General features: G+C 35.2%; 2 protein-coding genes across 2 annotated transcripts; one reads left to right on the plus strand and one right to left on the minus strand.

Moving 5' to 3' along the window:
* Nucleotides 1–16: 16 nt before the first annotated feature.
* On the minus strand, nt 17–5,112 carry LOC106099236 (protein disulfide-isomerase A3). Its single transcript, XM_013277702.1, has 9 exons — nt 4,851–5,112; nt 4,551–4,759; nt 4,213–4,441; nt 2,245–2,349; nt 1,890–2,022; nt 1,391–1,551; nt 1,075–1,306; nt 820–957; nt 17–506 (listed from the first exon to the last, which is right to left on the minus strand). Exons 1-9 carry the CDS (start codon nt 4,997–4,999, stop codon nt 402–404), a joined length of 1,461 nt encoding a protein of 486 aa, XP_013133156.1. The 5' UTR covers nt 5,000–5,112; the 3' UTR covers nt 17–401.
* A 239-nt stretch (nt 5,113–5,351) lies between these two features.
* Nucleotides 5,352–26,240, plus strand: LOC106099240 (glucose-6-phosphate 1-epimerase). The gene is made up of 8 exons (XM_013277707.1): nt 5,352–5,470; nt 6,299–6,350; nt 21,306–21,364; nt 21,595–21,751; nt 22,425–22,605; nt 23,117–23,273; nt 23,704–23,855; nt 24,287–26,240. The coding sequence occupies exons 1-8, from the start codon at nt 5,404–5,406 to the stop codon at nt 24,293–24,295; spliced, it is 834 nt and encodes a 277-aa protein (XP_013133161.1). The 5' UTR covers nt 5,352–5,403; the 3' UTR covers nt 24,296–26,240.
* Nucleotides 26,241–26,840: the final 600 nt, after the last annotated feature.

The following is a 26,840-nucleotide window of genomic DNA, read 5'->3' on the forward strand; positions in this document are numbered from 1 at the left end:
AAATAAAAACAATATGTATATAAATATTTCCTAATTTATTTCATTATCCCACTGACACATATAAGAAATGCATTTAATATTACTGTATTTAGAATTATCTGATAGATTCTAATTTGTTTTGATCAGATACAATTGTGCCCCTATTTAATATTAAAATCTATTTCAACAATGATATAAAATTATTCGAGACAATTGTAAAGTGTTGCCCTATATCAATTAATTTCTATTTAAGGTAGCATAAAGTGTTGCTACTTTTAAAATTGTGATGTGTAAAAATTATTTATTCTGTGTATATACTCTGTATCATATCAAAACAAATGAGTTATCTATAACATTAGCAGGCACTCTCACACTTTACATTCACACACAGATCTTTCATAGAAAGTTCATCACAATGTTGCCTACAACTCGTCCTTCTTGGCAACACCCTTCCTATCCCAGCCTTTGAGCTCACTGGACGCATGCTCTGATACGTATTTCAGGAAGTCTTCCAACGACCGGCCGGCCTACAAAAACAAAAAATTAACAGTTAAAAAACAGTATTAAAAATCTTTACATTATTAAAATTTTTCTATCTAAAAACTCTGTTATGGCCTATAACTGGTTAAGACTTTAAGGGATCATATAGTACAAAAAGTTTTAGTAATATAGTAGCCAACTGAAATATATGGTTGAAGAATATTGGTTGCCTACTGTAATAGCAATAAATTTAAAATTATTTTCAAAAAAACAATCTTATTTGTTAGGTTAAACAATCATTTTCCTGTCAAAAGTGTCACATCATAAAGTTTTTTTGTACTATTTTTCAAAAATACTTACGTTATATCTGACGGGTTTCTTGTCCGAATCCTTGGGTTTCCAGTAGATAGTGGGGAAGCCAGATACATCGAAGAGGGACTTGGGCCAGTCGTTGGCGGTCGCGTCGATCTTCACAATGTCGACATCTTCATTCTTGAGCTATAGAAAACACATGAATGTTTAAAATGGAATACTAAAGAACACAATACAACATGTCAACTTCAAGAAGTAAGTTATCAACTCTTTAAGCAGTTGAACAATATTATATTGACTTACTTTTTCACCAAGTTCATCCCACACTGGAGCCAATTTCTGGCAATGTCCACACCAGGGGGCATAGAACTCAATAAGAGCGTCCCTACCGCTGTCGGTCACCAGCTCCTTGAAGTTCTTGCCAACAGCCACCTTAACCGGTCCATCGTTGTTCTCCGGCAGAGCCTCCGACTTGATGAAGGGCTCCAGTTTACCGCCAATCAGATCTTTAGTGAAAGCGAGTAAGTTCTCAATGCTAAAAGTAAAAGTCAGTTTTAAATCTTTTCTTTTTTAGTTTACTCTTTGATATCTATACAAAAAACCTGTAAAAATGACTTACCTGAACTCAGCAGTCATGATAAATTTGTTGCCATCAGCATCTCGTCCCGCAACAATGGGCTTGTCTGCCTTCACATAATCCATGCCATATTCATTCAGCTCGTGAGTGAAGTCATCCTTGTCACTCACTGCAAAGTTCACCTCGCTCATCTCCTTTGCTACCTAAAAGGGAAAGACAACAAATGACAATTTCAATTAGTAACAAGTAATACAGAATTTTAAAAATAATTTTAATAAGTACAGTCACAGTAATTCGCGGTGTTGGACTTTCAGAAATATTACTTCGTTTCTTAAATCAAAACAAACAACAGAGACAATAAAAAGCAGTTAGCAGTGTACATTGACCGACTTTTTTTCCGACCTATTTTAAAGCTGCTTCTTATTGGTTATAGTTCCGCGTCATCTCAAACAAAATTCTCGAACTACTGGAGCTTAAGGTGTATGACCACCAGATTCCCTGATCGTACATATAAGAGAGTATTTAAAAAACCAAAAGCTACCTTAAGCACACGGTTCCTCCAGTAGTTGGTACCCTTGGGGTTCTTGACATAGTCAACATCGTAGTAAGCCACCACCAGGGGGTTGGTAAAGTCCTGAATGTTGTCCTTTTGACGCACGCCTACTAAACCATGGCTGTAAAGTTAAAAATTAATATTAAAAATTGTTACTGAACTTAATCTGCATTTATAAAGAATGATAAACAAATGTAATTTTTGTTTATAAAGTATTTTCTTAGAAGTTGAAGACCAAGTTAAGATCAATCATTGAATAAGGGAAGAAGAGAATGTTTGCTATCTCCAATTTCCATATGTAAGCTGTGTAGAGGAACATGATATTTTTGTACATTATACTCACTAGTTCTCCTTGATGAAGGCCTTGAGGTTGTCGCCTTTGTACTCTATTGAAGACTCTTCAAACTTGTTCTGCAGACGTTTAGGACGGAACAGTACGACATTGTCCCTGGAAAAAAATTGTTATTTAAAAAATATTTTGAAATATATCTAAACTCGAGTTATTCACAAATACGTAAGAAATAGAATAAAATACGACCTCGTTTGTTATTAGTCTAATAACGTGCGTGAAATAGGTGAATAATTTTGCTATATCAACATTATTTGAAAGTTAATAAGGCATGTCCGTGTCGGCGGTGTAATTACAAATATGTTTTCGCACACGTATTTTTTCCATTAATTACCAATGCAAGTTACGATAAAAGTTATCTAATTGTAATATGTTTTGAATTTTATATGAGGACAAATTAAATAAAATAATTAAAAGTACCACAATTTGAGTAAACGGAAAAAGACAAAGATACAAATTAACATCAGGTGTTATAATCTAAACCCAATTCTAAAATAGATCAATTTTTCGGCAGCTTTAACGCATACTATTAAAATCTTAACCGTTTAAAACATTGTGATTTATGAGTTAACGCATTTAACATGTAACGATTCTCCAATATCTAACCATGCTTATCACACTTTTGATTCGGGTATATTAAAGATGCTCCGATGGTACGCCGGTATGTTTACCACCGATAAGATTACGCAGATTATGGGTAATAGTTAAAATACCGGCATATTAAAAATGAACGATAATAATTCTCAAGATTGCAATCTATACATTAAACTGCTGTAAGGTCGATATAATAATATTGTTTTTCTTTACTGTTTGAATTACATATTTTTAATCTATACTTATGTTACAAAGAGAAAAGATTTTTATTTTTGTATGTATTGAAATAACTCAAAAACTACTGGGCCAATTTGAAAAATTATTTCATCATTTAAAAGCTACATTAACGCTGAATAACATAGGCCATGTTTTTATTATTTTTTTTAAAGGTGGACGAAGTCGCAAGCAAAACCTAGTTTTTTACATGTATGTGTTACACTTTTACAAGTTTATATATTGAACTAAATTAACTTGAATACTTTTGATAACAATAGAATTTAAACCATTTCGCACATAAATTGTGCAACCAGAAAATCATAAAGTAGAAATTTTATAGCATATATCTAGAAATAGTTTCTATGCAATAGTGTATTTAGAAAAAAAAAACATTTAAATATGATTACTCAGTAACAATCAATTATGATATTGGACATTGCATCCTTTTACTCCATCCTGCTATGTGTAAAAAAAGCTGTAATTCTAAATTTTACCTTTAAAATATTTATGAAGATGAGCTGTAAAATTGTAGCAGTGACTTTAGACAAATTGATGGTTATTTTCTTATTTTTGTGTCTACATTTAAGCACTAAAGATAAAGCTTTATTTGGATTCAATATAACAATTGAAGAACATTTTAATAAATAGTCCATAGATCACATTTCATTTATCATAATAGTGATATATACCACTATGAATAAATGAGTGTCATTTTATCTAATCAAATAATGGTAAAAGTGAATTTTAACTAAGTTACTACTGCTACTGGACACTAATAACAAATTATATAAATTTTAGGAAATATTTGAATAAACAGATTTCTAAAAATACCTACCTATTATTCAATTATTATGTGAAATATTGTTATTAATAATTATGATACTTTTTTGTAAGTACAAGTGTTATATTGTTGACAATAAATAGCAAACACTTGTGCAAATATTCTAACAATGCTAGTTAAAGTGTTATGCTTTAATTATGAAAGATAAAAAAGTGACTATCAGCAAGATGTCCCAGTATTTTGTAATAAAATGCAGTTATTTTTCACAATTGTAAAGAAATAAAACTAAGACTTTCCAGTGACAATTAACTTTAGAGAAATCAAGTTTTTATACTTACAAGTAACAAATAAGTCTTAACATCAATACTTACTTGTATCCAGATTTTTCTAGAACCTCCTTAGCAGAAGAATGGCCGAAGGTGACTTCCTCACGCATTTTGTCAGCTGTCTTGAGGAACTCTCCCTTGAGGTCTGTCTCCTTTTCGAAGAATCCAACAACAACAACCTCATCCTTGGAAGTAAATGCTTCATAATCAGCTACAGTCAGCAGATCCTTAGAGCTAGGTCCAACTTGCGCCCGCATGTATTTCACAATACCATCTGTAGAGTTTTTTTTATTATTTAATTTGTAAAAGACGAAAAAAGCGTTATAAGTAGAATATTTTGGTATTCATTGAGAAAAATATAATTTTAATATACAGTTACGTACTTGATTCTCTAGGTCCGTTATATTCTTGAGATAGTTCGCCTTTTCTGAAGATTTTAAGCGTAGGGTAGCCTGACACGGAGAACTTCTCGCAGGTGCTCTTTCCACCTTCCGTACAATCTACTTTCGCAAGCATCACCGGAGTTTCATCGTTCTTCAGGATGCCGGCCGCTTGCGCGTATTCCGGTTTCAATCTCTTACAATGACCGCACCTAATTGTATTTAAGTATTCAGATTAAGTTTTAATAAGTTCAATTAATATAAGTCAAGTGATAAAAAGAGATATATACTCCACCAACTCACCAAGGTGCGTAAAACATGACGAGTGCTGTATCATGCTCGGATACTAAGGAAGAAAAGTCGGAGTCTGTAAGGTCTAGTACATCTTCTTCAGCCGCTTTACATAAATAAATTAAACTTAAAAGTAACACAAATTTAAACGAGCCTAACATTTTTACGGCAACTTATTCTGCGAGTGCAACCGTGCGATTATTCTCGCCGACAATGTGAAGCTGAGGGAAAGGACAAGGACCGGAAAAATACACGTATGATGCCTTCGGTGACATTAGCCGGCACAGCGTTGGCCGATTCTGATTGGTCAATTTTGTCTGCGTTCACGAAATTTTTGTTGAGAATTTAATTTAGTAAAACGAAATTGTTAAGTTCGAAAGTTTTGATTTCGGCATATTTTTAAAGAAGTAAAAAGGAGTACTTATGTCAAACATCTATTGCTTACTTTGATAAACATAAAGATTCAATAATGTTGCATTCATAAAAAAGCAACATCGAAGGCAGCAGCACATCACTATTAGCTTGGCATTTGGCATTGGCAGTTGGCTTCGCTGTCAAACGGAAAATGGCAGCGACGAGTGTTGTCGTTCTCGACAGAGGCAATAATACAACTTGTACCGTAAATCTTTTCGGTGAGTAAGCTTATTAAATTAAATGATTGGTAACGTTTTGACTTCTACAAAAACTTCACAACTGAAAATTGTTAGACTGTAATTAATTGTCTTAAAACCCTTAAAAGTTTTTGTCAGTATTTATTTTCTTAAGTAGGCGCGGAACTTTAAAAATGTTTCTAAAGTTTATAATTTCTTTATTCCGTAAAATATAACTAATGATTGTTATGTGTTGCTTAATTAATCGCGGTTTGTTCAATACAAAATCCTATTTTGTGTCTATTACAGACGGTAACGAGTTTTTTTTTCGGTTTCGTTGAATAGAATAAGTTGTCTGCGGCGATATGACCTTGGCTATTGGATTGTAGGAAGTAAACTGTATATACTTGCTTCTAAATTGTAAGTTGGTATTTGATGTACTGACAAAAAATATTCATAAGTTGTCTAACAACATTAGTATATAATTACTATGTAATCTTTCAATAGACATAAGGAATTCTAATATATAAATTAAAATTGTGAAATCTTAAAAATTTTATATAATCATTATTTTTATATTACAGAATTAGATAAAATTTGAAAATATTTATATTTCTAGAGTGTTATTCACAATTTTATTTAGTTAAGTTCATAAACGTAATATAAATACAAGTACTTAATATGAATTATTATGTTCTCATTTCTAAGTGACCTTTGTTGGCATCGGGGAGAAATCTTTAAAAACTACCTTGCTTTCCGAGGGAGGATGGGAATAGTTTTATAATTGTACTCATAAAAACCTCCATTAAGAGAAATCCAGGACATTCAAAGGTCTTGTATTGACTAAAACATATGTTTCAATTGTTTCAGGTGCTACAGTAGTATCATGGCGTGTGAACAATCAAGAACAATTATTTGTAAGGTAAGTACTTAAAATATAAGATTGATTATAATATACACCAGGTCATATGACTCTACTGAGAAGGTCAGAGCCTGCTAAAGTTAGGGGTGTCTACACTATAGGCAAATAATAAAGCAGTAGTAGAAAATCTTTAAAATACATTACTTCAGATATAATTACTTAAAATTAATCGCATGTTACAAGAATGTTAGTTATGTGTGTGGAAGGGTACACCAGTAGAGGTAGACTTAGAAAGAGATGGATGGATAGCATGTAAGATGACATCTAAAAGGGAGTGATGACTGAGATATGATAGAGTTATGTGGAGGACAAAAACTTTTTGCTGATTGATTAGGAGTAGATGATGATGATAATTTCTTAAAAAGCATTTGAATTCTTAAATTTATTTCTCCATTTCCATGCTATTCAAATTAATAAATCAGGTACAAATTATTTTATACTATTCGAACATTTGAAATGATCAATTAGTATTCAAGTGTTAACTCAACTTTGACATGGTGTAATTACATAGTGCTGGTTATTAAATTAACATAAATAATTCATTGCATTGGCATTAACATACACATTATTCAGATTTGGTGTTTGTAAGGAAGTATCAAGAGTGATAAGTCACTCTACTTGTTACAGACTTTACTTTAGAACATTTTTAACAAAACAAATTGATGTCTATAGTTTTACTGTCAAAATGCTTTTATACTAGCCTATCATCATTTAATTCGTACCAAATAAAAATAAATAAAAACAAGTTGATATAGTAAATTCCAGAAATTAAATAGACTGTATATTATTTTAGTGTGGCAAAATTTTCTCGTATATTCATGATTTTTATACCAGTATTTATTCGACTATTCTTCTGATTGATTCAAGATCTATAGTTATTGTCATTTTACTAAAGAATCTTCTTAAATAGTCAAGAAAAAAACGCTCTTTGGAGCGGAACGATGGCGTCTCCTTATCGGGGACGTTCAATTCTGATTTGTCAAGTCGCTTTGCTAGTAAAAAAGTATAAAGACAATAACGAAAACCAAAAGGGCTCGGAAATGTGATTGTTTTTTTCGTTTTCACTTGTGATTTGAATTTTCTAAGCAAAAATTTACCCTGCACCTCAAGATCAGTTAAAAAACGTATACTCAATCTATGATTTTGTTGACGATAACCATATAAAGTACCTAAGAATCTTTAAATCCGCAAAGGAATTTTCTAAAACACCGCAATTACCTTTTACAATAAACTGCCTTAAATGAACTGTTTCTATAATATTGAACTAGAATAACGGTGGAAAGCAGCACCTGAGTTAAGATAGAACGTGGTTGGGCCACCGTCTAAGGCACTGGACAGAAAGGGGTGGTATACATCTAGTAATTATGATACACAGTCTCGGGTAATCTTGTCCACAAAGGCATGTTAATAAAGAGAGTACTGTAGAAATCTCATCCAGGGCACTAATAGCCCTAAAACTAGCCCCCAGTTAAAAGTTTCGTCAGCCTTTACTGTTTTGTAATATCTCGATTAAAATTTAAAGTTGTTACATTAACATGTCTAATAAAACGATTTAATTATAACAATCATTACCTACGAGTGTGATAAAAGTACAGGTGACCGTGAGTGTATCCGGGTCGAAACGACTAGCTTCCGCTCATAAGTCGATTAGTGGGGGATTTCGGTTGTACGTAAGTAAGTATTAAGGCTGGTCTCCACGGTGCGTAAGGAGATACATGCATATCAAGTATGATGTGGAAATACTGTCCTGTGCTTCTATACGATGCGGCACTCCGCACTGCGGACCACTGTCCATGTCTCTTGAATAGTCACGCGCCATGGAAATCTACTTTAATGCTCAAGATGCTATTAACATAATGACCGACAAATGATGCTCAATTCATGATAATTCAAAAATTATGACGTTAGCGATTCATACGAAATTAATTATACTTTAAAAACAAAATGCCTTAAGGTCATACGATTTACGTAACGTTCATTACGATCAGCTTATTGTCGACGTTGATTTGCTAGATGAATACAAAACATGCAAAGAACACATTGAAGATGGTATACAAAGAAATAAATAAACTACGGAAGAATTACACTAAAACTTATCTTGCTGTTGCTACCGCTTGCTACTGCTGAGAGGTTAGAAGTTTATAAAATAATTACATGTTAGTAACAAGAATGTTGGTTGCCTTACGAAAGCTTATTTTATCTTCAATTAAGTCTAGTGTTTTATTATTTCACTGCATGTTTAAGTAATAAATTATAATATACTCGCTGATGCTCGCGTCTTCGTGCGCGCGTATATAAAAATAATAAAAACAGCATATGTTTCTCAGTGATAATGTAGCTATTTATTGGTGAAAGAATTTTTGAAATCGGCTCAGTAGCTTTTGAGTTATTTCAATACATACAAAAATAAAAACCTTTCCTTTTTATAATGTTAACATAGATAAATCTAGATATTCAACAATGATAATTTGTTACTTATAAACAGGAAGGAGTTATCCGCTCTCATACACTTAGAAGTCTACGTTAATGCAGTGCGACTACAACTGTACATAGAATCTAGTAGTACAACCGTTTTATCGCAATTAATTCGATATCAATTTAGAGGCGCACGTATTGTGCGGATGCAATTTGGCGAGGAGACAAAAACACGTCTCGACTGCGAACGGCTCTAACAAACGACCGACTGCCGCTAATGATTCTGTGCCCCTACATACCTACAGATATCACTGCCTTTGGCTAAATGTTTTGCACATCATTTAAACCATTTTCTAAAATGTTTATGTCGAAATAGAAAAGCTTAGTTGTATAAATTAAAAAAAAAAGTACGGTGATACTGGTACTGGTAAAATTATAGATTTCCTTTCATGTTTTGTAAAGTACTGGCAACTTACTAAAACTTCATTTGATTACTTTAGCAGTCCCTTAGAAAGTTTACTTCTGCCCTGACACAATAGTTGGTTTAATTTAATGGTACGTTTAAATTCATGGTAACCAAAGTTTCGTTCGGGTTTAAATCTAAAGGGTCCGAATCGAATTTATCGAACCGAACTTTCTCGAAAATCGTCCTAATGAAAATTTTGATCTTTGAATTTCAAACATTCATTTCTGTTTATGTAAAGAAGAACTGATTTACTTCAGGTGAAAACTAGATCTCTAATGTAAACGCAATTATGCCAATTTTATACATTTGGCTCTTCTGCAGATTTATGCAGAGTCATAATTTTACTTCTAACTAATACTATAAATAGAGTTTGTAGCCTAAACGACTGAACGGATCTCGGTGAAATTTGGCATAGACGTAGAGGATACTCTAAAAGAACACATAGGCTACTCATTATTTTTGTGTTTTTTTTTAATTCCACGCTGTCACGCACACGTATAAAATATAATTTTATGTTATTCCCTCAAGCTAAATATTAATTATTCTAAGCTTTGGTCCGCAGTTGGCGCGGCTACGTCCCGGCTCTACGCAAAAACTTGCGCGCCTTCTGTTCTAATATTAAACATAGTTTGTGCTCGAGCTTTTTGCAACGCCTTCCTTCCCCAACCTTTCTCTCTTTACGTGCTGATCGCTTGACCCTTTTTAAACATAAAATAAATTATGTTTAGCTTGAGTTAATGTATGTTTTTAAAGTTTGACTTTGTTTCAAGAAAAGTTATAAGTAAAATGTATCATATTTAATTTCCCCGCTGGAAAAATATGCTAGTTTCAGTTGGTTAGGAAATAAGTGAGAAAATACGCTTGTAGTGGCTACTGGATTTTGATATAATTAAAATATTTAAAAACGTAGATGACAAATACATAAAATGTTTTATCAGTAACAATATAATATATCAGTTGGTATCAGTAGCGGCGAGTGGCGCGCTGGCACAGTGGTACCGCGGCCCGCCCCTGCTCTCTCGGTCTTGTTTTTGTGGCCGCGTCTGCAGCCCCGAGTCGCCGGTACTTTCTTCCGCCTCCCTCCCTGCCTCCCCATCTCCTCCCCCCGCCCCACGCGCCGATGACAAATGGTCCCCGGGCACCCGTCTCTGCCCGCGCCTCCCGTTGCCTTTCTCCGGACGCCCCGCTAATGCCCAGATAATTTTATGCCGCTCCCGAAGCGATGCAGACAAAGATCCGGAGAGGATGACCGCGAGATCGCTCCCCATCGATCGTCGACGCGCGTCAATGGATGCGAGCCTCACGTTACGCTGCCTTCACGGATCGACGCCGGCTGAAACGGGTTTATCGCGCCATTAGATGCCGATTGATTGTTTTCCATCTTTGGCTCGTTACGCGTTCCGCGAACTTATCGGAAAGTTCATGTCGTCGGAGCGGAACCGATCGCGCTTTATAGATAACGTGCTCGGTCGTACAACTCAATCCGTCAGTAGCGCGGTTCTATAACAAATGGAAAAAAGACGAGTTGTAGCTTGAAGAATGTAAACGTCACCCAGCGCCCGGCGACCTCTCGGCAGCGGGCGCGGTGCGGCGGCGGTCACACGCCATTGACTCCGTTGAATAGTCGGGCCCGCTGCGCCCCGCAACCGTCATAACATTATCTCCAGTTTCCACTCGCTTGATAAATTTTGATTTAAACGCTTCACGTACCGCCATGAACTCTAATTGCGCCTATCCGACATTCTTGTATTCTAAAGAACCATTCAAGATTCATTCTATTATGTAATTAAATAAACTCTCACGATAAGCTACTGAATTAGACAACTAGATAAAATCAGTATCCACTTTTTACCGAGCTGGTTTATATCCAGTAAGGATGAGGTAAACTAAAACGAATGTTTACGTGATCTCCAGTAGCATAAACATTTGTATTCTTTACCTGAACTGATAGATTCAAAAACAATTTAACGCCTTCTGTATCTTCATTATATTTTTTTAATTTTAATGATTTAAGAACAGAGATGATTAAGTTCTATCAGCGACATCGCTTATGAGTAGTCAGTAAATGGCGAAGTGGGAGCTTAGCGTTGTGGTGTTCCCGCTGCACGTGCTGATTATTGCGGGTCGGGCGCAGGCGGGGCGAGTTCGCATATGTTGTTTTTATTTTTTGTCCGTCCGGTGACACCCAAGACTTCGATTGTTCTACGTTAAACAGCTGCGATGTGAAATATTAGAAGGACCCAAGCGTACCTCGGGTCTACAAGCAATTTAGCAATACGAGCACCCACTCGATAATGACTGCCCGATTGCTCAGACGTTGATTTACTAAAATTATGTTCGCAGTTTGCTAACGCTTTTGATTTATCTCGCGCCGACTTTACCGACGTACGTAATTATCATTCGACTGTACGATTTATCACAATTAAACCATCTTTATAATTTAAAATATGAATTTTTCATATTACATCTGACCTTAGTTTTGTAAAGGTTGGTACATTCTACTTCTCTGTGCTTAATTAATGTTGATTCATTTTTAAAGACCACAAACTTTGATGTGATGAAATATATCTTGTCACGGATGTCTTGAACATGTCATCTCTTGATGTAGGTAATATTATCCTTACATTAGCTGCACATGATGTTTCAACTAGGAGTGACTCATCTTTTTTTGTGTGCTCTTCTATCGCTCAAAGTTCAATAATTTCTATACATAGACGGTAATGTTTTTGATTTCTAAAAACTTATATTGATTGGGTTTATCCATGTATAGCAGAGAATAAAAGGGTAACTTGATACAAGTCTATATGTCCCGATAATTTATAATTTGTATGGTTTAAGAACTCAATATAGTTGTTCCTGGTTTATTCGACTCGGTACAATATTTACTCGATTGCTATCATTGCTTTGGTACATCAATTTCAAATACAATATGTGAAATCGATAAGATCTTAGAAATGCCGCTGGAACATCCTACGCTCATCATCTTATCGATTTTCGTTCCAGTAAAGCTTTGATCGATTCATTATGGGCGTGTAATCGACTGCTTCGATTTAGTCAAGTCACACCCGGCCTCTAGTGTTGTATGTTATGATTCATAATATATTAGAATAAGCACTGCCTTATATGGCTCCAGACACTACGATCTGTCTTGTTATTATAATTTGATATTGCTAATTTAATTAGTACGTAGGAAACACTGAACTTAAAGATTTCTTATAGGTATCGGTTTGTTCGGTTTAATTTTGATCTGAATTAAATTTGGTACTAAGAGACTTTCCCAATACGGTTTTAGGTGTCTAGGTAATATTTCCTTATAAATAGAGTGCAATTTGATGAATTAAATGCGCATATTTTTTTTAAAAAAGAACAGTGTCTATTGATGTGTATTCAATTCGGGGTTCAAATTGCAAACGTGATTTGTGACGTCATCATACTACAACAAGTGCAAGCCGTACATGGTGATGTTTATTATATCATAGTGTTGGTGCACAGCTGACGCGTGACGCGGCAGATTGCGCGCCAACCAAAAAAGGCGCGAGAATCCGTAGCCTTCAGTGCGACCAACACCATTTGGGGCATCTAATTTGATGCTCCTTTTAAAACCAATCTTATATTAGGATAATTTTTCGTTGATTTCGTATCGCAAATGGGTATTTTCTCTTAGATATATAATCAATCTTTTATATTAAGTTATTGTTGTATGTTAATTTTACTTTAAAATCTATGTTGGTTTTCTAGAAAAAGCGGTAAGTCAACGCAAGCTGCCTACAATATCCACTAACACTTTTTTGCTGTCTTAGTTAATTTTATTCTAAAGGAAACGTCGTCCTTGTCCGCAAGAAGATAAATGGGATAGCATTTCTTTGCTTTAGTTTGCAATTTACGATTGATAAGACTTGTATTATACTAGTTTGGTTCGTACAAAATTAAGTTCTTTCGTCAGTGATCACTCGTCAACCCTAAATAAACTCCTTATTTTAACTCTTGAAGTCAGTTATGAACACAATGCCAGTCTAGTGGTAATAATGCATATAGGTGGCATCGCGTAATCGGCTTATCTGCGTATCACGGCCCGTTTGTTAAATCACCGCACATTATAGGGTTGCCATACGTTTACATTTTTTAGGACTTCTGCATAAATGATTTTATGTAATGTATGATATCTAAGCGGTTTGTAAAGAAGATCGATTACATTTTAAACATACACACAAGTTTTACTATATGCTTACAAAATATAAAGTAATAGTGTGCGTAAAATTATCGTTTAGTTAAATCGTCTTTTATATTTGTACTTGTAAGTCGTGCAAGTATGGTGACCGTATTCGTAAGTCGGTGCGTTGCGGTCGGGGTAGCCGGCAGGCAGCAGTAGCCCGGGGCTCCGGGGGCGGAGCGCCTTATTAATCGTCTGTCCGGAGCATCTGCGACTATAGCGAGCTGACCCCTGTCGGCGAGGTGAGGGGGTGACTTGCGGCCAGACAACCGAGCCACCGCTGTTTGTATCTGTCCCCGTTACAATTTGCATTCGGACAATTAATGTCGCCTTTTTTATACACGCTTTGTCTACACTTGGATGTTGGAAGTCGTCGTTTGTTTTGTTTACAGCTAAATATATTATTGCACTCGAACGTAATTAGTTTGCTTTGACTTATGGGTATGACTTTTTAGGATGTATTTAGACATAATACATGGATAGATCTACTATTATAGATAAACAGATAGATGTGTTGATGATTGATTTAAAAACCAATAAGCTGTTTTAAAAATAAAGATGAAGCTCACTAGATATATCGGTTATTTGACATTGTGTTAGAACATTTCACGTAACCTGCTTTTAGGTCAGTATTAATTCGTGATGTTCATTTTAAGGGCGTGATGTTAGTTATTAATAAACATTAGTTACAAAAGACGTGTAATGTTTTGCCGTTGGTAGGCAACCTACGTGTTCCGGCCTTACTTTCAATACGCGGCCCTGGGCTTGCATCAAGGTTGTCTAAACTTCTATGACAATTCACGAACACTTCATAACGGAAGCTCAAGATACAAGAGGTTTGAATTTTCTTAGCAATGTGCGTACTGAAATAAAAAAGATATTGAAGATTGGCCATTATTTTGTCACGCTGCAACTGTTCTGCGCTTAGGCAATGAGAAACATCTAACCTTGAAGGATCTTTGTGGTTTATGTTACGAACTACGGTGTTTGTGACTTCATATTAAATTGAATGCAGATATTTTTCCGTTTTATTTTTTAAAAACAAAGCTATAAAACTGCAGATTATAAACCTACAGTTTGGAAAACATGAAAAATAATTATTCATTAATTTTAATTATCACGTAATTTTACTTAAATAATAATATGGTAATGAAATATTCACCGTTTTAATTGCATTTTACACTTGCATTAACCTTTGCATTATAATTTTTAATTGTATGAAAATACAACAAATACCCATAGTTTAATATAGCCAAATGACAAAACGACGATTTTGTATGGAGTATTACATATTTAATACAAATGTAATTTTCTAACAAAAACATACATTTCCTACATTGTACAATCGTCTCGCATTAGTCTTGTAACAACTAAAAAAGGTTAATCTAAATCTCGTTAACTATCATCGTTAACTATTCTGTTTACATTGCGCCGGTTTTCATAATCCGGTTAAAAGGGCTCGTAGACAGAACTTTTTGTAATCGATTTTTTGTTGCGAAATATTTTTATATCGATACTAATTGTGTGGATCGATTAATTAATATCGTTGTCAATGCTGGCCGAATGCTACGACATATAATGAAATTCAAGAAGTATATAACAACTAGCTGTTCCTATGCGGCTTCGTCCGCAAGAAATTATAAAATTTTATTTTATTGTTTACAATTGTCAAATTTTCAATAGCAAACGTCAAAATGACATGACACGACAAACCTTGGCAATCTTGCTTCCTTGATGTTGGCAGCAACTTATGGTCTCTTTCCCACATTAGGGTTTTTATCCAAAATATTTACCCCCTAACTTTAATAACGTGAAAATATATAGCTTAAAGCGTGACGTCAGTATAGGGCTTTTTATTAAAAAAAGAATTATTTAAAAATATGTTGTAATTGCTGACATCTTAGGCAACAAATATGAGTGTGTTTACGCTTTATTATAATAGTATAGAAGTATAGTTTGTTACCAGTTTAAGTAATTGAGTTCTAGGATATATCGACAAATGACGAGTAAGATGACTGTCCAAAATTTCTTCAAAATAATTATAAGGGTTACGTATACATACATTGTTACATGGTCCCAGTGGTAGAGAAGGTAAGGAGCAAATGGTTAGCATGGTATGGGCATGTTATGAGGAGGGATTAATGACATGTTACAATCATAACGATAGTTATGAGTACACCGGTAGAAGTAGACCTAGAAAGAGATGGATGGATTGCGTGAAAGGTGACATGATTAAAGAGGGAGTGATGACTGAAATGACGTATGATAGAGTTATTTAGAGGATAAAACCTGTTGCGCCGACCCTATGGGAGTAGGATAAGGTGGATGATGATGATGATGATGATGATGATACCTTGTTAAGCATTTGTGTATTTAAGAATGATGTAGTTAAAGAAAGAGAAAAAAATCTTTTTCCCTTTGTATCGAATTGGATTCTATTGTTTTTGTCAGTTATCAGCTATCTCATGATTGTTAATATTCAAGATTATTATGATGTTATAATTAATATTAGTTTACATTTATAGATAAGATTTAAGAGAGATTAAAGTATGATTGTTAAATTAACGAACCGTGTATCGATAAAGCATTTTAATTCACACGCCTTATTGATTAGATTTTAACACCGAACAAATTTTAATTACACTTTTCTTAAGATATCAATGATTTTTAGTTCGTAACAATTAATCGTTTCATACTGACTGTAATTATAATGCGATCTATGTAATGTATTATGAACATCCAATTTAAAAGAAAATAATAAAAAAGTTGCAAGGGATACATAAATAGATGGTGATCATAATTACTGTAACGCCTATAATGTTTCAACATCAATCTATGAGGCAATTAATTGAAAAATATGATATTGATGAGTCGTCACGATGTGCCTGTCAAACTGGATAGTATGAGGCCGATAAGATTAAAAATAACTCGTAACTACTACCGTAGTTTATATGGAGTCCTGAATATGAATCTTGAGCCTTACTTATTGAAACTTAATATTTGTAGGGCTACAAATTATTGCTAGTTGTTGCTCCCGACTTCTTCCTCGTGGAATTAAAAAATACATTGATAAATATAGCTTGTTTTGAGTCGTAACGTACATAGCTTTAAAATATTGGAATATTTTTTTAAATCGACCTAGTAGTTTTTGAATTTCTACAATAAATATAAAAATGTTAAATTTTGGCGTCTCATAAATGTTAGAAATTTGGCATCTCAACGTTTTGTTATGGATAATATTTTTTTTTATTTTTTGAATGTGTTCTTGTCCATGTCTATCGATATTCTCTGCCCCCTTAATTATAGATACTTAATAAGTAAATAAAATTGTATTACATATTAAAAAAAAAGTTTACTACTTCTAACTTTGTGATAGTTTCGTCTCTTAATTTGTTGTGTACTCCACATTTTTATTTACAAGAACCTGTTTACGGCTCCTTAATATGTCAAAGCGACACGATCCAAGTCATTAACTCGGTAGCCAGTTCAATGAGAGACATTTTCTTTTTTACCTTAGTCCTTGCGTATGACCATTGGTTAAAATAATTAGAGTATTCATTAAATTTATTGAAGGGGGGTAATTGGAGACTCGTTGATATTAATCGAGCAATGTGCAAGTATGATAATTCTATTGTGTTTTATGGTAATTTGATTTAAGCGATATATATAAACATGATAGTTTTTTAATAGTGACGTCGTTAAATTGCACCTTGGTAACTAAAGCATTCTTGTGACATTGTTTACAGTAATAACTCCTTAACGATTTTATTCATTCACTAGCTATTCCCGTGCGGCTTCTTATTGTTTACATTTGTCAAATTATCAATAGCAAATGTCAAAATGACATGACATGACTAACCTTAGCAATCTTTTTTTCTTGATATTAGCAGCAACTTATGGTCTCTTTCCCATATTAGGGTTAAAAACCCCTATTATATCCAAAATATTTACCCCCCTAAGTTTAATGGCGTGAAAATATATAACCTATATCGTGACGACAGTGGTGGGCTTTTTATTAAAAAAAGAATTACTCAAAAAGATGGTGTAATTGCTGACATCTTAGGCAACAAAGTAGTGTGTGTTCACGCTTTATTATAATAGTATAGATAACTACGAATACCTTGTTTCAAAACTTATATAGTAGACTTTGTAATAAAAAAATATTTTTTTTTATTTAGTGTATTGGGCATTTTCCAACTTGCATATAATTTATTTTAATACGACAAAGTGGTACAATTATCCTACGATAATACAGTATATCAGATCATTACTACTGTATTTTATGTGGCAAATGATAAGCTTACGAAATGTAAACCGTTTAAAAAAGCTTTTAAGCGTCGACACTTTGTACAGCGTTATAGTGTACCAGTTAATTAGCATTAGTAATTTTATTGGCGCTAGCGTTTATAAATTTTTATATAGGCCCGTTACTGGAATGATGAGAGCGGGTCGATATAAACTCCTTGCATGGTCATAACGAGTTCTATTCATTACATCTAGTGTAATTACCAGGTCTTATCGTACAACGGTAATAGGGACACAATTTATTCAAGTATGTCCTGTTACAAGATGTTCGTTTCAGGTGCTTGTATAAGAATCATTTAAGTCGGGAACAGACTGTATAATTTTATAGTTCTACTTTTCATTTTCTTTTAAACTATTAATAAAGAAAAATCGTTCGTTACAATTTTAATCTATTATTTCGTTTGTTATTTTCTTTTTATCTTTCTCAATTATGTTAAATGTAATGTGTTTTCGTAACCCCTCTTTTTTAATTTGACAAAATCAGAAAGAATAAATAACTAGTAAAATTACAATTGTTTTGAAAACTATTGTTTAAAACAGTCAATAATTTTTTTGTCCGCAATCATTCCATAATTTGTAAAACGTATGGTGACCCTAGTATCAATAGTGGGTTGGACCTATATGATGCGCGCGCGCATCTCACGAGAACTATTCACGTGACAATCTTGAGAAATATCAGTTCGCAGTACTGCGCCTATGAAAGCCGAGAACAATAACTATGAGAGTTGGTACACAACTTAATTACTTCCAATTACACCCATATCTATCCGTTAACGCGTATCTTCTTTGAACCATAAACTATTTTATTTGCGGATTGAAATGCGTATAATGAGATGTGAAAGAAAAAGTAATAAGACCGTACTCGCCTGTCGTAAATGATTAACTAGATAATCAATCAATTACTCTATAGTTTGTGGTATGTTGATTTATTTCGTTAATAGCTCCTGAGCTATGGCTATTTATAACTATGCTGTTAATAATTTCATTTGATTAAACAGACCCTCTAACCCTTATCAGTGCTTAAATCGTAGACCATTAAACATTTAGCTATTGAAAAAGGTGGTTCTACGTTTTGAAATACTTGAGTCTTATAAACATTTTGTAAGTCTAATAAGGTTAATTGCCGTTAAAATTTCAAATGTTTTGTAACGATTATGAAAAGAAAGCATCGGTCGGTCAACATTTGTCGTGATGGTTTGTCTGAGCAGAATGGCATTAGCAGAATGGAACGGGTTTGCGGCCTGGTAAAAACTGGACCGCTGACGAAGCGGGAATGTATCGGATCAGAGGCGAGTCATGAAGGAATTCCATCCGGAATCTCTAATTAAAACTTTATCTAGCCCCCACTTTGTTTTCGCGGAATCCATTCGTTTTATCGCCGGCTTGAAACGCCTCGAATAATTCTAATCGTTGAGTGCATTTAATACTCTTCAGTTCGGTAAAAAAGTCGAATGGGAACTTATTTTGATGGACGTGACAGGTGAATAAATATTGCCAGTTCTAAAAAAAACCCTATCAGACTAAAATAAGTAGTAATTGATATGCCCCTTTTTGCAGTAAATTCCTAGTCCTAGTAATTAATCGACAATGCGCTTGGAACTAATTCTTTTGGCTCTTGCAAACTTTGCCACTTCGTTAGATTATTTTATATTTGTTATATTCAACACCTCAAGAGAATGGCTTAACTTTTGTAAATGTATGCATATGTAAAGTACAAAAACCATTTAACTTTACATTCTTCCAACAAACCTGACACGTCTAGTTAAGTTATGAATATTTAAATACAACTAAAGTTATTTAACATAACTTATATTGATTTGCAGAACAGTCGTATTTTTCACTTATCCGCATTCGTAGGCATTCTTGTCGTGTTTCTACTGTACAAAAACAAGTGGAAGTCCACTATTATGAAGGCATATAACAGGCCACCATAGAAAATTACGAACTATTCAATTAAAAACCATTAAATATGATTGTAAATCTTTCGAGAGTAACAAATGAACTTAAGTATAATTTAGTTATTTATACAAGTATGTTGAATTATCTAAATGGGCTTCAATAGTTTATCGTTTAATTAGACCATTAATATTGTGCACTATCGTGTGGCATTTCTCAGTTAGATTCAATGAAAATGCACGATCCAGCGCCAATACAATTCCTGAACACAACGTGGGAGTAAATCGATTTATTTATTGCAACACTTCGCCTCATTTACACTTCTATCTGGCGTTTTGTATTCTAACCGCTTTTGTTTGCTACATAAAGCTGGTACGCGATTACCTCCAACTTCTGAAGCGAATTATTAAATGTCATATTAGTAATAAATCGAGCAAGGTTCAGTTTTAACAACACCAATAGAAAACTATACTTTACTATTGACAAGTTTTTTCGTTCAAGTCTATTTAGATAAAGGGTAGTAACGTGCAAATGGCGTCGAACAAGTTACAAAGATGATCCTAGGACAAGTATGGTGGCATCGATGATCCACCGGGCGTTGAGCGCCGAGCGGCGACGTCCCCAGCCCGTCAGTCGTGTCCGAGCGACACAAACACCGAAATGCTAAAAATGGCATAAATAATTTATACGTTGGCCGCTCGGCCGCCGGTTTTTGCACCGTCCGACCTGTCCACTGATGCATTTATAATATAAGGGTGCTTTTTGCACCGTCCCCCGGCCGCGTTGGAATGCAACCGCTAAAATTGATCTTGTTTCAAACGTGGCTGGAAAGTTAAGCTGCTGGCTTGCGCGACGTCAAACTGCGCTATTGGTGTACCAGACATGGATGTGTCGTTAATAGATGTGTCATATTTCGTTTTAATTAAATGGAAATTGACTAGCTTCTGCTATTCACGGAGAAGGTGTTGCTGAATTTTTAGAATCTAATTATGTCCTTTAAAACATTGTTGCTAAATAGTAACAATGTTTTCAATGGGTTGTAACAACATTTGTTAAGTATATTTGAATTGCTTCGTAATATTAGCGGACAATGGCTAGCAGTAAAACGTATCATTTCGGAGGCGATCAAAATGAGTAGCATGTATAAAACTATCTATTACTTATTGACTTTATTTTGATGGACAGCTTTACAGTCCTATTTATATGTTTTATATTCTTCACATTCAAAGGTAATAAAATATCATTGTGATAGCGATTCGATTCGCTACATAGATTAGCTACGCGTCTAGATGGCGTCTTTGCACCGTGAATGACAATTGTGTGCAGGAAATTACCATAAATATTTGCAAACGAAATCGTGCAATTCTTATCTTGTATAAAATATAATATAGTGTTGTTTTAAAAGATAACAGCCTTTTAAAAACCTAGGTCTTTTAGCAATAATAAAGGACTGTGTTAGTTTTGTTTGTTACTCTAATAATGTAAAACGCATAAGAAAGGAGGAGACAATTTCTTGGCGTTTTGCCAATGGCCAAATGAAGTTAGTGAAAAGTGTAAAAAGGGGTGCATATTTTTTTTAAATGTTTAAAATAATAAATTAATTAAATACATCTGTCGCTTTTATAAATTAATAATGTATTAATCGCTTCATTTTTAATTACAGTAAACAAGCCGTGTTCGACGGCAAAAGGGCGATACGAGGTGGAATTCCGTTCGTGTTCCGTAAGTACAATAATTCGTTTCTTAGTTTTTTATTATATTTACAAAAGGAAAGTAATTCATTCTCTCTTCATTTTACATAATTTATTTACATGTTTACACAATTTACAAGTTAAAGCTTACACGACAATTCCAAATTGTATAAAATTACTTACCTTGCTTTTCAATGTCGGACTGAGAGGGCAATGTTTTTTGTTTATATTCCATTTCATTATGTGTTGTGGTATTTCCAGCTCAGTTTGGGCAATGGGCGTTCGGTCCGCAGCACGGGTTCGCGCGCGTGGCTCGCTGGCATGTAGAGAAGCTGCCGGAGCGGCTGGCCAGCGGCGACGTAGAGGCCATCTTCAGCCTAATGGATGACGACTTCACGCGCTCCATGTGGCACTTCCAGTCAGTATATCACAGCTAACCTAGATGATTGATTTCCTTCACTGTTCTATCCTACTTCCTACTAATATTATAAATGCGAAAGTTTAGATTTGGATGGATGGATGTTTGTTAGAGTTTGTAGCGTAAACGGCAAAACGGATCTCGATGAAATTTAGCATAGACGTAGAGCTATATATAATCTACTTACTTTTGATTTTTTTGATTCCATGTGTACAAAGTCGCGGGCGAAAGCTAGTACTAATATAATAATGCGTAAACATACACTTCTTGAATATGTAGAATGTTGGCAAATATTTTTTAATAAAAAGCCCTACACTATTTACATGCTTTAGAGTATATATTTACGCTATTAAACTTAGGGGTTAATTAATTGGAAAACACCTTCGTGGGGGAAAGGTAAAAAAAACGTAGAGCCAATAGCAGCAAAGAAGCAACATATGGTGACGGTAATTGTTAGCCAATGCCAACGAACTTCGTTGTTATTTACGCATATACGCAATAAAATAGAGTTTTTATAATTACTTGTAGATGAAGCCGCATGGGAACAACCAGATCTATGATTATTTTTATTTAGCCTTTTTGTTCCAGTAACAGAACCCCATTCTCGGTATAGGCCTTCAACCTTTTCTTATTAAATATTGCGATAATTAACAGCATTGTGGGTATGGTTCAGGTTCAGACTGACGTACCGACTGATCCTGCGCGAGAAGGAGTTGCACTTTAACATCGGGGTGTACAACCCCAGCAAGGAGTTGACGTTCAGTTGCCAGCTACTGCTGCACACCTACTTCAAGGTGCCCGACGTGCGCCGCTGCCAGATCACCGGCATGCATGGGTGCATGTTCGTTGATAAGGTAACCAAGAGAATTAGTTACATTTCAATCACTAGTGAATGTTTTATTTGTACCATAGAGATATAGGTCCAGAAAGCATCAATTAGGTTATGTTGAGTGTGTCCAGGTTCTTTTAGAAGGGAGTTTTTTTATAGGGTGGCAAACAAGCAAGCGGCCACCTGCGACAATGGTGAAGCGAGCGCTGCCCATAGACAACCGCAATGGCAGATGCGTTGCTTACCATTAGTAGACGGAGAAGACGCATATTAAGAAGATAGTATCTCTCCCATGCGCGTCCTTCATACCTTTTCCTTATAAGAAAAGGGTGAAAAGAGGAAGATACTAAAATTAGGCCTCCGGAACCTACACTCCTCAGACTGTAGGTGGAATTGCTTCTACCTCACGTCTGTCTTCTGTGTGGTCGTGGTATATCGACCTGACCTTACAGTGCGAAGATGTTAAATTGGGCTCTACCATTTAAAAGTTCTGCGTAGAAAGTTTAAAGAAGAGGGTTGTATAATGATGTGTGCAGACGCGTGAGGGCGCGGTGTACCAGGAGACGCGCGAGGTGGTCACCATCAACGAGTGGACGGACCGCGTCTACCAGAACACGATGCAGGAGCACATCATCACCAACGTCGTCAGCGGCCGCAAGATGCGCATACAGAAGTACAACTTCCCAGACACAGGTCTGTGATTACACTATCAGATCAAAACTACGCCCTATCTCACAGTCCGCACAAATATTCATGTTTTACGTGAAAACTTTTAAACTTTATTTATTTATAAAAAAACTACGTTAAACATTAAAGTAAATTATCTTACTTCTTACTAATGTTATAAAGAGGAAAGATTTGCATTTTTGTATGCATGAAATAACTCAAAAACTACCCAGTAGTTTATTTTATTTTCATTTTCAAATTCGTGCACCATTAAAAGGCTATATTATCAGTAAGTAACATAGGCATGTTTTTTTATTTCGACAATATTTGTCATAGATGTAGAGGATAGTGTGAAAGAACACATAGGCTCTACTTTTAATTTTTTATTCCACAGCCGGAGTCGCGAGCGAAAGCTAGTGACGGATAAAAAAGTATGTGTATTTGATATTGGTTGCAGTGATCTGGAACCCGTGGGCGGAGTTCGCGAAGGAGATCGGCGACTTCGGGGACGACGAGTTCCCCAACATGGTGTGCGTGGAGGCGGGCCGCGTCGCCGCGCCCATCGTGCTGCTGCCCGGCACCGCCTTCGAGGCCAGCCAGATACTGCAGGTACACTCGCACTTCATCACTACCTCCTCCATCTCTGTACCTCCCCACTGACCTCGGAGCATATCCTAAGATAGACTAGGACATAGTCAAGTCAACCATGCAGGCCCACTGACATCTCATGTCACAAAATATCCCCAATCGTAATAAGTCAAACGCCATTTCGCGATTTGTCATGTCCTTAGGCCATTGGTTTTTTTATACATAAAGGGGGCAAACGAACGGCGGAAACACAGAGGTGGTCAACCATGGATGGACCAGAGGAGAAGTGGTTGCGATAAGACCTCAAACATTTAGAACCTAATATTAGAGTTGGCATGTTAAAAACCAATATACTCTTTAAACGTGCCAACTTCTGCGTACAAAATTTACTATACTTTAGTATTTTAAGTAGCACCATAATAGCAATTTATATAAAAAATGTTCATTTTCAGGTGATGTAAGCGTTTGGTGTAAGGTCGTTCTCAGCCGTCCACGTGGCGACGTCACGCGCCCGCATCGCCCCCGCCCCGCACACTCGGCCTCGCTCCCTGCCCCCTGGACCCGGGGCATCGCCCCCGCCCTGCTCCCTGCCCCCTGGGCAACACCTACGCCCCGCACACTCGGCCCCGCCGCTTGCCGCTGCTCCCCGGCCCCGGGTAATCGCCTCTGGCCCCTTAAAATTGTCTCCCCCCCCGCTTCCCAGCCCAGGGGCATCGCCCCCGCCCCACATACAGCAACCGATTATAACACTTATTGTTAGAATAAGCACCAGTTTCTTTTGCATTCCGTACCTACTTAATACTGCCCTATTATATTTTCTTAAATAGTCCCTATTGTAGATTTGGTATAAGATCTACTGAGCAGTTTGTGTTTTACTTTTTTTGTTATTTCGCATCTTTTAAACGATTAGATCGTCTCTAAATATTTTCTTCCTTCCACGTCTTCCATCTTGATATGTATTTTGCGTTTTTTTTATACTTTTAGGCAATAAAAAAGACAATACAAAATTTAATTCCAAGTGTTTTTACCATTCCAATATTTTTTTCCTTTCTAGATTTTTTAATGATTAGAAAATGTTAGATAATTTTCCTATAATTTTACGGGGCTAAATTTAATTTACTTTAAATGTAGCTTTTAAAGTTATTTCCATACGTTTTAATAATAGTGTTACGTTAAATGTTATCTCTTAAGATCTTCAAGTTATTTTGTAGAGTATCCCCCGAAATAGTTAAGTTTCTGGCACAAATACAATACCTTCGCTAAAACACTTGTACAAAAAATATGCCTATCTCGCTCATTCTCATTGATAAAAAGAGATAGCTATATGTTTGGTACGTTTCTTTTACGCATTGGAAACCACGGTTATGCAATCTTTATATTATTCCAATCCAGTAATCGAAATACGCTGGGTAACAGGATTGTACTTTTTGGGTTTGCAGTAATCCAGTGCTGATATCGATAACTGGACTGGAATAAACTGGGCGTTAATAAACTTTAAGGCAATCAATAATTAACTATAGTACTAGCTTTTAATACTCAGTACATCGCATATTTTAGTAACTTATGTTAACATACTAAGTAATCTGTAACGAAACACGTAATTCATTTGAATAATTTTGTAAACCACGAAACAATTCCATTTAGACCATTTTTTTATTATTTTTTACAACCAGTCCTTAATGTAAATACCCTTCAGAATTTTTTTGTACAAAATATGGAGATTTTTTAAGTGCACATTGTTCGTATTTTTTTGTTTTGGAATAATTTGGAGGCTTTTAATGTATACGACATTTAATATAAGAATATGTACTTAGATATAGTGAGTTCCTTATATCACACGGTACGAATACATTTGGCTTGTACAGTCAGCTACATAAATGAATACGTTTTTAAAACTAAAAACGGAAGTAAGGGAAAATACGTGCATCCATATTTGAATGGCCTGTATAAGTTTCTGAATCTGTGTAAATGTTTACATATGCCGCTGACTGTACAGTAATTTATCTCTGTCGAATAAAGTCGGAATTTCCATATATTAAGTGTTTGTGAACCCGAGTGACCCAACTATCTTAAAAACTAATAATCTTGCAAACAAAAAGAAAATTAACAAATAAAGATTTTACTGTCATTTCTCGGGTCCACTTTCTTATCTTATTTTGTGTCAATAAGTAATTTTACAAATTTACTGATATTGTATAATGCACAATTTTTGTGCCGTCTTTTTCGGTATTACTGGTATGTGCATAATGCAAAAGTGTAAAATCCCAGTAAATAATGTCTATTTAAACAGGTAACAGATTAACTTACGATTAGCTAGTATGTAATCTGGTACGGTATTAGGATGAACAAACATCGAAACTAGCAACGAAGTGTACTTTTATAGGTGCAATAAAGTTAAATAATGTACTATTGGTTTTATTTCACTATCCCTGTCTCGTAAACCTTACTAGAAATCTTTGACGCCATTTTACAATACATTATCCGTGTTAGCTACCCTCCTGTGAAATCCCATCAAAATATGCCCAGCCGTTTCGGAGATTACCCGGAACAAAAGCGGCTTGCGAATAGTCACACAGACAAAAAAAATTAATACGATTTTCGTTATACATGTGGCGGAAATGCGAATGTTAAGATGGATGTGGGGGGTAACACGATTGGATAAGATACGAAATGAGTATATTAGAGGAAGTTTGAGAGTAGCCCCAGTGGTTGAGAAAATAAGGAGTAAAAGGTTAGAGTGGTATGGGCATGTTATGAGAAGGGATGAATCGCATGTAACAAGAAGGATGTTAGTTATGAATGTGGAGGGGTACATCGGTAGAGGAAGACCTAGAAAGAGATGGATGGATTGCGTGAAAGGTGACATGATCAAGAAGGGAGTGATGGCTGAGATGACAGATGATAGAGTGCTTTGGAGGACGAAAACCCGGTGCGCCGACCCTACTGGAATAGGATAAAGCAGGGGAGATGATGATGGTGATGATTTGAAAAAAAATCCTCTAACAT

Source organism: Papilio polytes, unplaced genomic scaffold (assembly GCF_000836215.1).
Source record: "Papilio polytes unplaced genomic scaffold, Ppol_1.0 DF824135.1, whole genome shotgun sequence".
Classification (NCBI taxonomy): Eukaryota; Metazoa; Arthropoda; class Insecta; order Lepidoptera; family Papilionidae; genus Papilio; species Papilio polytes.

What these genes read in the sequence shown, in the direction of transcription:
- LOC106099236 (XM_013277702.1), bottom strand. Translation starts at nt 4,999, where the DNA reads ATGTTAGGCTCGTTTAAATTTGTGTTACTTTTAAGTTTAATTTATTTA. An exon ending in GTCATGTTTTACGCACCTTG is followed by an intron (nt 4,760 to 4,850) that starts GTGAGTTGGTGG and finishes AAATACAATTAG; the next exon opens with GTGCGGTCATTGTAAGAGAT. An exon ending in TAACGGACCTAGAGAATCAA is followed by an intron (nt 4,442 to 4,550) that starts GTACGTAACTGT and finishes AAAACTCTACAG; the next exon opens with ATGGTATTGTGAAATACATG.
- LOC106099240 (XM_013277707.1), top strand. Translation starts at nt 5,404, where the DNA reads ATGGCAGCGACGAGTGTTGTCGTTCTCGACAGAGGCAATAATACAACT. An exon ending in TTGTACCGTAAATCTTTTCG is followed by an intron (nt 5,471 to 6,298) that starts GTGAGTAAGCTT and finishes CAATTGTTTCAG; the next exon opens with GTGCTACAGTAGTATCATGG. An exon ending in TGGAATTCCGTTCGTGTTCC is followed by an intron (nt 21,365 to 21,594) that starts GTAAGTACAATA and finishes TGGTATTTCCAG; the next exon opens with CTCAGTTTGGGCAATGGGCG.